Here is a 12,103-nt window from a genome sequence, read left to right as displayed (position 1 = left end):
ACAAAGTGTGTAGGGCTGGTAGCCATAGTTACAGTCACTTCTTGACAGACAGCCACAGGTAGAACAGGTGTGACTAACTGTTAGTCTTTAATCTCTATCATAGCTACACTGCTATGGGCCTATGCTGCTGGGGGACACAAACATGATCCACCGAGCAGTTCCTCCACCTCCCCAACACCACCACCATCTCTACTCCCCCACCTCCTCCTCAACACCACCACCATCTCTACTCCCCCACCACCTTTGTTCTCAGGCACTTTAGTGGTACAGACTTTCACCTTTAAGAGAAATATTCACTTCACAGTTTGAATGTTTTTTGTTTTTTTCTAAACATTAGAGATCCATTTGGAATAATAAAAATGGTCTTTTATTGAAATGAATGACAAAAAGTACTCAGAAATCAATCAGGAAATACTGAGTAAAGCTTTTGATTTAGTGAGTTGAAATGAAAAATTTTCTAATGTTCAAAATCTCACACTTTTTACTCTCGTTATTTTCACTTTGTCAGTGATTTTCAGTTGTAATTAGGAGTAAATCACATCATCTTGATTTCCTGTGAAATATTGACACAAAAACAATTTCTATGGTTTCTTTCCTACATGTGACAGTTTGGAATAATATATATATGAGCCTTTATTCTGAAAGAACAGACACTCCACTTCTCAGTGTTTTAAAAATAATCAATAAAAATTCAAATACTCAAGTCAAAATAAAGTTAAAATTTTGATATGCTACCATTGTGTCTGTTTCATACTTTTAATTCACTGTTTTTAATTTCTTTTGTTCTGGCATAACCGGACTTGGATTTGCTGTCAGATGAAAACCTTTTTGATTCGTTCATCTATAACTTTATTTAAATATTCAAACTGAGAGATTTTAGGTCCTCTGGTGGTTGACAGACGTGTTAGATGAAGACGTAAAACCTTAGGAGTGATGATCAGAGACTGACAGGCTCACAGGATAAATCACCAAAAACAGATGTTTTATATGGAAGCTGAAAGCCAAAGTTTCAGTAATTTTTCTTGTTTTTTGTTTTGTTCATAATGTCAATATAACACAATTAAATCTCAATGAGTTAAATATTTTGGTTCATCTTGTTAAAAAAACACTTTTAACGTTTTCTGCAGGTTTCTTGAGTTAACAAGATAATCTGAATAATCTGAGGACACAAACACCGAGGCAACAAGATGAGTGCAGACATGATTAAAAATAGCTTGTTATCGTGAGACAATAACACGTTTCCCCCGAAATATCAGGACAGAATTATCTGACATTTAAAACCTCTTTCTATTGAGACAACTTTTGTTTACATAAAATAAAAAGGTAAATATTCCCTCATGTCAACTTTAATATTGCTGTCTTGATGTTTTGCGTTGTGCTGACATGATTTTAAAAAGATCTGAATGAATGTCCAGATGTCTCTGATATTTTCTCTGGATAATTAACTTCTTTTCTGAGGATTATCTCCCAAAAATTTCCACAAAGTAATTATCTCAGAATAATTAAACTCACATAATGTCGAGGAAAAGACATTTTGTTTACCTCAGACAAGCAGATGTTTGAACTGCTGTAAGAAACAAGTTTTTCTCCTGAGATAATAGAATAAATGGATAGGATGAATCCCACTGCATTCTCACTGCAGGTTGTTCATGTATAAGTGAGCAGAACCTGACGACTAAAAGTACCATAATAATACTGCAGTAGTGCGGTAGGACCAGTAGAAGTGCTGTAGTTCTGACTGAAGAAAAGCTTTTTGCCTTTGACAGTTTGTCCAAACGTCTGTCAGTCTGTTTCTCAGGATCCTTTTTCTTTTCCTGCACAACTAGAGGACAGAAACAAGCAGAGAAGAAGAAGAAGAGAGGAAGTTAGACCACTTGGACAAGACTCACATCACATCTCATCATGAAGTTCAGCTTCCTCATCCTCCTCCTCTGCCTCCTTCACTGACGTAAAGCAAGTAAATGAATAAATATTACAGTGTATGCGGTTTGCAAAAGGAAGTTTATATAAAGATTTCAGATAAAAATAAAACAGGTATTATAGTTTTAGCAGCCTTTGGGTTGATACAGGAGCACATCATCTGTATACTGTTTGACCTCTGTGAAAACCAACCAGTTTGAAAATGTGAAGAATTTTGAATCCATGTGTTAATCTGTGAAGGAGGAAGTGTTAAGGAAGTGAATCAGCCAGACCTGAGGTTCAGATCAGGTTAACTCCAACGTGTTTCCAGTACAAGATGAGCTGATTGTTGTTACAGCAGAATGACCTGACAGGAGAGCTCTGGAGTCGAGGGGGGAGGGAGCTCAAGATGGGCGGCCAGAGAGAGAGAGAGAGGGAGAGAGAGAGAGAGAGAGAGAGAGAGAGAGAAAGCGACAGACAGAGAGAGAGAGAGGTGGGGGTGGGGGGTGAGAGATGCATAGCAGCAGTAATAATACCAGAAGTATTGGAACTGTGGATAATGATAATGAAGTATACAGGAGGTACTATGGTGATTATGATAGTGTGGTGGAAATTTAGTATGCTTTGCAGTGACAATGAGATAATGTTATACTTTTACTTTATACTTGATGTAATTAGTCTGTAGCCAATGACCTGGTGAACTGACTGTTATAGCCCTGTTAGAATAACATCCTGGGTAAAGCAGGGGGCAGGAAGAGATCTTCATCTCACAAGAGTTAACACCCAGTCATAAAACCCTGAATTGGGAACTGTTATCACATCCTATCTGTTCCCTGTACACCTTGTGAAGGACTGTTTTTGAAGCTCCAAACAAGGACCAGAGACACTTCAGAAAGTACAAAATGGGATGAAGTCTTCAGTCAGGGGGGCACAACTCTGAACTGCTTACTGCCGTGTGTTGTCTCGTCTCTATAGAGATTAAAACATTTTGGTGCAGGCTATCTTCCGGATTTGTGGCGTTTTCCTTTGCTTAACTCACTACAGACAGACAAGAAATTGCCGTAACAATAGCAGTATTAGTAACAATAATAATGGTAGTAGCTGTACATTGGTAGCAAAATTAAAATAGTATGACTAAACAGTAGTAATTTAGTGAGTTTCGAGCAGGACCACAGCACAAGGTCCAACCACGATCCATGAGAACCTGAGAGACCAGAAAGCACAAGGACTCCAGGGAAGAAGTTGGGTTAGTGATATGCATTAATGGAACAGATGTGTGCAGAAGGAGAGGGAGAGGAAGAGAGAGCTCCTGGATTTTACAGGTAGCCAATGTAGAGAAGCCAGTACAGGAGAAATATGATCTCTCATGCTGGTTCTTGTCAGTAGTCGTGCTGTAGCGTCTCTCCTGTCCCTCCTCTCCTGTCTGATGAAGGAACTGAAGAATGAACAGAATGACATTTCAGGACAAACGTCCCGTCTTGTTTCTGACTGTAATTCAGCAACAAACTGAGACAAACTGCACACGAGTTGAGTCCATGTCCGTGTTTATAGAAAACTTTACCAAAAGAAGTATGTACAAATCCAGAGGCATTTTTACAACAGATCAGTGATGAAACCAAACAGATTTCATACAGACCAAACACACGGTGCCAGACAGGAAGAGGAAGTTTAAAAGATCCCGGAAGATCTCTGAACGATCCTATTGGACAGTTGTCCATGTGTCCTGAAGTATCCGCCAAGGACAAACAAACCCTGTCGGATGTCTTCAGACTGAAACTCAGACAGGATTTGTTTGAAAATTGCTGCAGTGGATTTTACAGGATTATTTTAAACTTCCAGCAGGTGGCGCTCCAGACTGCCAGCTCAAATCCAAGGCAAAAGCAGAAACAGGTGTATTCAAACTGTTTTTACTGTTTGGTATAGGTTTAAAAGCCGAAATTTGTTTTTTATGTCAGTAAAATTAATCCTAAGCTCTGAAAAGTCAAAGTTCAGCTGCCTCTTTGAGTAACTTTTCATTTTGCTTGTTTGGTTTGTAAGCAGCAGTGAAGACAAGCGAACCCGTCGTGGTCGTCCAGCTTAACGCGCCGTCATATGTGGACACCGAGTGGACTTTTCTTCTGTAAATTAGCCAGATATTTGTCCCGTTGGTCACGTGGTCACAGCAGCTTGTACCGACCCCACTGAACGCCACACTTCACATCCATGAGTCTTCACGTCGTTTTCATTTTACTCCCCGGACTGTCATGAGATTAAAACATCAGAGAGAAGCTTTTTCCCTGTGCAGCTGTGGTCTCGTTATCTCAGTGCGACAATAAAACTATCTGTCATCTCACTAAACAACCTTCCACTGTCTCAACACACTCGTCCCACCGTCCCACGTCTTCGCTGACTCGGCCTCCCGCTGCCTCCGTCGGCTGGTTTTAGACCACATGGAGGAGCAGCCGAGCAGAACCTGTTGATGCTCAGGCAGCCAAACCTTCAAAGCACAAATTATCCCTTTAAAGACAGGAGCGACCTGCTGAGTTTCCTCTTCCTGTTCACCACCACCACCACCACACCTCCACCCAGACACACAAACCACAGAATCAGCGTTTCAGTCCAATGTTTCATTAAAACATCTCATATATTAATATATCGTCCCTGTCAGCGGGCTCCTTTTCCTTTTTACACAAAGTAAATGAAAATAAAATGTTCTGTCTTTGTTGTGCCTTCACAGACTCAGACTGAACTCCAACAGCTTTGATTCTGATCAGAATAAAACAGAAACTTTTCATAAAGTGATTCTTACACTTTGGGAGAAAACTTTGAGTTGGCTGATCAACCTGCAGGAGCTGAAGAACAACGAAGCTCCAACGTTCGTCTCCTCTCGGTCAGAAGTCGTGTGAGTGGAATCGCGTCCACTTGGTGTGAAACTCGTGCAGGACAATAAAACCTCCTGAGCGTCCGGGGGACATCAGTTTTCACCTCAGCTCAGAGGGAGACGCTAACAATCAACAGATCGATCAATAAAAATCAAAAGTTCAAAACGTTCCAACTCCATAGGAAAACGTTGCAGGAACCTTTTCAGTCACCTGATCAACAATCCTCAGGTTAGTGTGGCGGCTCACAGACTCTGAGCCTTCATCACCTCCTGCAGACCAAACAACAAAAACTTTCCTCCCAAAGTGCGACAGCAACGTAAACACACCAACAAGACGACTTCATCCACCCGAAGACATTCAGGACGCCTCAGCAGGACAAACGTCAGTACGATCCATTCAGTGAAAAGGTGCTCCAATCAGCGAGCACTTCCTCCTCGAGGCTCCGCCACACTGCTGGCCGCTTCCCAAACTGATCTGAGTTCAGCGTGTGTGAGCCAGGAGCCGTCTGAGCCTCGAGTCCCGGCTGGTCTCAGCTCTGCCATCAACACAACAGTATGGCTTCTGTCCAGATGGAAAGGAAAGGCACCGAGCACCAACGGCCCGTCTGCAGAGTCTCGGCCCAACATGGCCGTCGGCAGGAAACAAAGAGGCGCGTTTGACCCGCGGTGTGTTTTCACTGTGCAGCCCAAACGCTGATCACCGAGAGGCGATCGGTTCCCAAAGTGGCTCTTTAAGGGTTTTACGCTGATGATTATTGAGAAATGAACTTTGTGACAGCTGGAGGCGGCCGGGAGCCTCATGTTTAGGTGTACTTCCTGCCACGTGACACAGTAAGGTCAGGATGAACGCAATGTTTCCTGAAAGGTTTCGGCCCGTGGAGGTCAGCGTGTGGAGCCGCACAGTGAAAACACCCGATCAGATCAACAACAAGAATCAATACATCATCTGTCACCAGCGTGAGGCTTCTCTCTTCTCATTCAGTTAGTAAAGTGAAGAGTTTTAAGGCAGAAGGCGAGACAGGAAACAGACAGACAGCTGGTGGTCTGAGACGCTGCAGCTCCTTCCTCCTCCTCCTCCTCCTCCTGCTGTGCTGTGAGCAGTTAGTCTGTGACGTGGACGGCAGGGGAAGGAGACCCGACCTGAGCTCTGAGACAGAGGAGGAGGAGGACAGGTTAGTGTTCAGGAGTTCAAAGCAGACTTCAGGAGAACCACTTCCTCCCTCACCTCCTCGAGGGGGGGAGAAGCAGAGTTAGAGCAGAGGAGCAGGGGAGGAGAGGAGGCGCGAGTCTCTGACCGAATGTTAGTTCTGAGCTCTGAGGAGGTCACGACTCCTCAGTTCTCCTGCTCAGGAGGTGAAGAGAAGAGGAGGTTTAAAAGATGAGGAGGAAATACAAATAAAGCTTCTTCTCCTCCTTTTCCTCCAACACCTTCAGGAGTGCAGAGAAGCTCAGGAGGAGGTGAGGAGGACGAGGAGGAGGAGAAGGTCAACACGTCAGGCGTGAGAGCAGCAGGAGATGACCTCACCCAGAGCAGACAGGAAGTGAGCACCAGGAGAGAGACAGAGAGAGAGAGAGACAGACAGAGAGAGAGAGGGGGAGAGAGAGAGAGAGAGAGGGAGTCACTTCACCAGCACTGACTTTGGCAGAAACGCCTCCATGTCGGCGCCTCCGTCCGTCCTCTGTGATGCTGAAGTCGCCGAGGAAGATGAAGAGGAGCCAGGGGACGAAGAGCTGCCGGCGGCGGCTTTGGGGAGGCTGTACATGTAGACGGCGCCGATGACCAGTCCCGCCCCCGCTGTGAAGAGCAGGTCCACGTGGAAGCCAAACAGGTAGATGGACGTCACGGTGGAGACGATGATGGAGAAGGAGGTGGCGAAGCCCTTCAGGATGTTGTCGGCGTACTTCACCACCACGGCCACCAGCAGCCCGCCGAACGCCTGGTTGAAGATGACGCACCACACCATGCCGGTGTAGCCAAACAGGAAGCCGCGCTCTGCGACGGCGGCGCCGTCGTTCCACCACAGTCCCAGCATGCCGAGCGCCGTGCCGAAGATCCCCAGCTGCACGTTCCTCACCCAGACGGACGCAGAGCTGCCCTTCAGGATCTTCTCAAAGTAAACTCCGGCAAACCCTGATGACAGGCAGCTGATCACCACGGCAACCAAGCCGACCGCGTAGTTCTGACCGGCGCTGTCCGACACAGACGCCTCCTTCTTCCCCTCCTGCTGCACCTGACAGGGAAACCAATCATCAATCAATCAGTTCGCCTAATGATCAACAACCGATTCACTCAGCGGCAGGAAGTGAACATGTGACTCAGTGTCAGACAGGTGAGCTGCAGTGATGTACCTGCACGATGGCGACTCCGGCGAACAACAGCAGCAGAGAGACCCACTGGACTCTGGACAGGGACTTCCTCAGCATCAACACACTGAACAGGGCGGTGGTGAGGATCTTCAGCTGGTAGGTCACCTGCGGGACACACACACACCTTCACACACGGCAGCTCACGAAGGAAACGTGTTCTCTTCAGCTGCTAAAGGCCTCACGAGCAGCCGAACGTCTCCCTAAAGCTGACAGGAGCGTCGGCCTCAGCTGACGCCAACACTGTCAGAAAAACTGACTGCAGCATTAAGACGCAGCCGACGGCGAGGCTGCGTTTCGGTCGAGCTCCTTCGTGACATAAAAGAAACGGCGGAGCTGACATGAACATGAAACTGTGCGTCTGTGAGGAGTTTGTAAAGACCCTCAGCAGGAGCCCACACACAGGCAGTCAGAGTGTGGATGACACGTCAGACTCACCTGGAAGGTGGCAGCCGGCAGGTTGGAGATGGCGACGTACTGCAGGTTGTTCTGCAGGGTGTAGATGAGCGAAGGAACCGCCAGTTTCAGAGTGTCTTTGTACTGGAAGACGATGGAGTCGAGCAGGAAGAACGCCGTCTCCTTCACGCTGACTGCAGGGACGCAGACAGACAGACAGTCAGACCGGCAGACAGGCAGATAGACAGGCAGGCAGACAGTCAGACAGGCAGGCAGACAGGCCGGCGGCAGGCAGGCAGACAGTCGGACCGGCAGGCGGTCACACAGACAGACAGGCAGGCAGGCACATAGGCAGACAGACAGATAGACAGGCAGGCACACAGACAGGCAGTCAGACAGACAGACAGACAGGCAGGCAGGCAGACAGACAGTCAGACCAGCAAGCAGGCAGGCAGGCAGGCAGGCACATAGGCAGACAGGCAGTCAGACAGGCAGACAGTCAGGCTGCCTCTGTGTATTCTCACATCACCATCTTGTTTCTCAGTCTGATGGGGTTTGTCTTCTACATCAAAATATTTCTGCGTAACCTCGTCTGACTCTGGGTCATGTGACTGCCTCTCATTGGCTGTTGCTATTGTACAGGTGAGATGTGTTGTTTGCTGTTCTGAGCCCTGATGAAGACCTTCCTGTTCCTGAAACGTGCTGAACGCTCGAGTCGTGTGGCATTCACTTACGTCTCTTCTGCAGCAGGATGAGCAGCAGACACGTCAGGACCTTCAGGACCTCTGCCATGACGACGGCCGACGTCGTGAAGAAGCGGTCGCCTGGCAACGTGCGGACGTATCGGATGCTGAGGATGAGCGATGCGTTCTGGACCACCAGCACCGCCAGGCTGATGTACTTCAGCCTCCTGTTCGCTGCAGGCATCAGGAGGAAGTTGAGTTAACACCACAAGCTTTATGGGTAACTCAAGGCTGAACAGTTTGTGGACTGAGTGAACTGATGAGAGTCGGTCTGCTGCACATTCACACAGCAGCTGTAACCATGGTAACTGTCCCAGGGACGCCGATAAGCTGACTGTTATTTGACCTGTAGTTTGTGCACAGCTGAGGGTCAGAAAGTTTACTTTCCACAACTCTAATAAAGTAAAAACAAGTAGACATTGGAGGTACTTGTACTTGAGTAGGTCCATCTTTTAACTGTATACTTCTGGTCTGCCAGCTTCAGCTCCTGTCCAGATGAAAACCCTGAGAGTCTGTGATAAACCGAACAGGAACCCGTTTGGAGGTCCTGGTTCTCTCAGGACAGCTGGGGTCCAAACACACGAAGGTCTGAGACAATCTGATGCTCTGCTGGAGATTAAAGCAGCCAGCAGGACGATCAACCACTGACCCAGCAGGTCCCACAGGAGCGAAGTTTAGTGTGGTATGTTGGGCTCCCTGTATTACAGTTCAATGAAAGAGTCTGGTCTCGACCCGCTCTGACTGGAAAGTGTCATGAGATAAGCCTGTGAATATTCTCATTCATCCAGGTCATGGTTATCTCAAGGAAATTCAATCGAATGCAACTGGACTTAGTTATTTGTCTTTGAAGACGTTTCACCTCTCATCCAAGAGGCTTCATCAGTTCATGCTCGCTTGACTAGGCTGGGACTAGTCCAACTAGCTGGTGTGGAGACCCAGGTATTTAACCTCTGTGGAGGCATTCACAAAGGACCCCATGTGACTCTAACGACTGTCGTTACAACACAACAGAGCAGTAACGAAGTCGAAACCAACTTTACCATCCCCAACGACTGTCTCAACGACTGTCGTTTGTCACAATGGAACACTAAACGAGCTTATGACACCACTGGTCATGTGAATGCCTCCACAGAGGTTAAATACCTGGGTCTCCACACCAGCTAGTTGGACTAGTCCCAGCCTAGTCAAGCGAGCATGAACTGATGAAGCCTCTTGGATGAGAGGTGAAACGTCTTCAAAGACAAATAACTAAGTCCAGTTGCATTCGATTGAATTTCCTTGAGATGTCATGAGATAACTTTTGTTGTGAACTGACGCCATATAAATAAACTGAACTGAATTGTGGTATTAGGATTATATGGTGTGTGGTATTACTGAGTCTGAATACTTCTTCTACATCGTAATAACAGACACTTGACAGTCTGGAGTCTGGCGCTGCTGAGCGACACAAGACTGAATGCAGTCAAACCTGAAACCACACGAGCCAACAGGGCGTGTGTGTGCGTTTCGACACGAAGGAGTGTGTGATACCTGCGGACCAAAGCTCCACGTCACCAGCTGCCAACCCTCTGAAGGTTCACCGATACACCTGCTTTAGAGACCTCGACAGAGGATGCTGGTTGCTGTTCTGGCCTAAACCTTCGAGGCTCAGCCTCTGCGAAGTAACACCAGAACACCTTCTATCACTGACGGGTCGGTTAGCCACAGAGAGCCCGGTTTCCCTGTCAAACAGTGGCGTTAGCTGCTACAAATTAGCCTAGCCTTGTACTTAGCCTGCAGCTCTGCTAGCAGGCTAACAGTTACTTTACCTTCATTTCCGTTAAAATCACGCGTGGAGTTTTACTTATTAACCCCCGAAATTATGTTTAACACTGTCGACATTTGGTAAACTGGTTAACTTTTCTGGTTAACGATGATAAATTACGACCTTGTGTGAGTTTGGTTAGTTTAGCCGCTAGTTCGCTAGCCTTCACCGCGCACAGGCTCGCGGACCGAGAAACTTTGTTTGTTCCTTAAAATGCAGCGACAGAAATAACATTTAATCCTCATTTCAACACAGCAGCTCACATCATCACATCAGGCAGCTACCCGGGCTAAGCCGTGCGGGCCCGGTGGAGTTAAGTGAGCTCCCGGTTCTCGGGTCTCCCTCACCGGCGACTCCTACCTTCACTCTGACCCCGGCTCGCCGCCTTCTCCTCCGCCGCGATGCTGTGGGTCCCTCCGCCCATGCTGCTCTGCTGCTGCGCGCCGTCTGCTCCGAGCCTTCGCCCCGCAGCCCTGCTTGACGAACACCCCGCTAGCTTCCCAGCTAGCCCCGGCTCACAGGTCAGACCCAACCGGAACAGAAGTCCGGTTCGTTTCTCAGGTTATGGTGGGAGGAGGCCTGGTGAGTCCGGCAGATTTCAGACCGGAGCGGAGGTCAGAGAAGCCCGCAGAGACCACAGGATCATCGGGGTGAGAATCTGGAGGAGCTGAGGTGTCCCGGAACTGAAGGAACCACTGCTGCAGAGATGGGAAAACTGCCTGACTGATGTACCACTCTGATGAAAACAACAAACTCGGGTCGCTGGACTGTAGTCCAACACAGATGATACCCGATACAAAACAATATGACATTAACACACACAGTAATTTAAGATTATCAGTGTATTAAAATACCATTGAAGAAGCACATCCGCATTTCTTAATGTGCAAACGACATTTTTTATTTGCTTTACTTCATTAAATCTCCTGACACAAGCCTTTTGTTTGTTCTTAAGTGCTTTTCAGGTTGAAGTTGAAGTGGTTGAGTTTTTATTCCCATTTGAATCTATGTAAAACCCGCCGGATTTTATTTTTTAACAAATTGTTTTATTTTTATTTAGACAGACAACTGGACCTCTGATGTGCACTGAATTGATCTCCACATCTGCATCAAAATGTATTTGTTCATTATTGCTGTTTGTTGCATTTTTCATAAAAATGATAAATAATAAATATAAAATGGACCATCAGTTCAAAGTTCACGTCTATTGTTCATATGAGCAGAATGAACCTATGGAGTGTGCGGACGACACACCCTGCACACAAACTGTTCGATCTGCTTCCCTCTGGTAGGCGTTACAGAGCTCTGTATGCCAAGACCACCAGACACAAGACCAGTTTCTTCCCCCAGGCTGTCTGCCTGATCTCCCCGTAAACCACCTGCCATTGTGTGAACCATCACACTGTTTGCACTACATGTATATTAAAAGTTAAAGTTAAAGTATATATGTTTATCTCGGTTTTTTCTTCTTGTAAATACTTTATTCTTCATTTTTTATTACTATTATTTGTTATTTTGTATTTTGTATGGTGCACAGGAGAGAGAAAAATTACTTGTATGGCCACACGTACTTGGCAAATAAAGCTGATTCTGATTCTGACCTGTGATGAGCTTTGAGAAAACAGTCAGAGTGAGACCTCTTCGCATCCTAATGGCGACACTCACTTCCGTGTTCGCCTTCAGGTTGAAGAATCCTATTGGCTGCTGAGTTAACGTCACACGGTCGTAACGCGTTAGAGTTAAATTTCACTCTCGAATCGATCTTGGAAACAATAATTTGACAGTAAAATCTCATCCCAAGTCTTCATCAGTGAGTGACGTTGGCTCCGCCTCAACACGAGACGCGTTTCCGGTTTTAGTTGCGTTTTTATCAGGTTTGAGTTGCTCCTTCAACCGGAAACAGAAAACACGAGTCTTCACCGTCTCCTCCCGTCACTCGAGATGTCTGCTGTAATTAAGTTTCTTATATTCGTGGGTTGTTCTGGACGCTATGAACTGTGGGTAACGCAGAAACATCAGAATCATGACGCAACACAA

General features: G+C 46.7%; 1 protein-coding gene and 1 long non-coding RNA gene across 3 annotated transcripts; one reads left to right on the top strand and one right to left on the bottom strand.

Annotated features, from left to right (window-relative positions):
• Positions 1-216: 216 nt before the first annotated feature.
• On the bottom strand, positions 217-11,077 carry slc35a2 (solute carrier family 35 member 2). 2 transcript variants are annotated; one of them, XM_046395560.1, is made up of 6 exons: positions 10,427-11,077; positions 8,254-8,436; positions 7,562-7,713; positions 7,109-7,231; positions 6,398-6,990; positions 217-1,822 (listed from the first exon to the last, which is right to left on the bottom strand). In XM_046395560.1, the coding sequence occupies exons 1-6, from the start codon at positions 10,488-10,490 to the stop codon at positions 1,795-1,797; spliced, it is 1,143 nt and encodes a 380-aa protein (XP_046251516.1). In that variant the 5' UTR covers positions 10,491-11,077; the 3' UTR covers positions 217-1,794. The 2 variants fall into 2 exon arrangements, with proteins under 2 accessions (XP_046251516.1, XP_046251515.1); XM_046395559.1 differs by lacking the exon at positions 217-1,822 and adding an exon at positions 3,427-5,906.
• LOC124062706 lies at positions 9,611-10,999 on the top strand. The gene is made up of 2 exons (XR_006843993.1): positions 9,611-9,954; positions 10,322-10,999. It is a non-coding gene; the product is annotated as an uncharacterized LOC124062706 (long non-coding RNA).
• Positions 11,078-12,103: the final 1,026 nt, after the last annotated feature.

Source organism: Scatophagus argus, chromosome 8 (genome assembly GCF_020382885.2).
Source record: "Scatophagus argus isolate fScaArg1 chromosome 8, fScaArg1.pri, whole genome shotgun sequence".
Classification (NCBI taxonomy): Eukaryota; Metazoa; Chordata; class Actinopteri; family Scatophagidae; genus Scatophagus; species Scatophagus argus.
The sequence above is the reverse complement of the archived record's forward strand: the minus strand, read 5'-3'. Positions and strand labels throughout refer to the sequence as shown.

Coding starts and splice junctions, on each gene's coding strand:
- slc35a2 (XM_046395559.1), bottom strand. CDS start 10,490: ATGGGCGGAGGGACCCACAGCATCGCGGCGGAGGAGAAGGCGGCGAGC. Junction 6,991..7,108: donor CCGGAGTCGCCATCGTGCAG/GTACATCACTGC, acceptor TTTCCCTGTCAG/GTGCAGCAGGAGGGGAAGAA. Junction 5,907..6,397: donor ATGGAGGCGTTTCTGCCAAA/GTCAGTGCTGGT, acceptor CCTCTGTCTCAG/AGCTCAGGTCGGGTCTCCTT.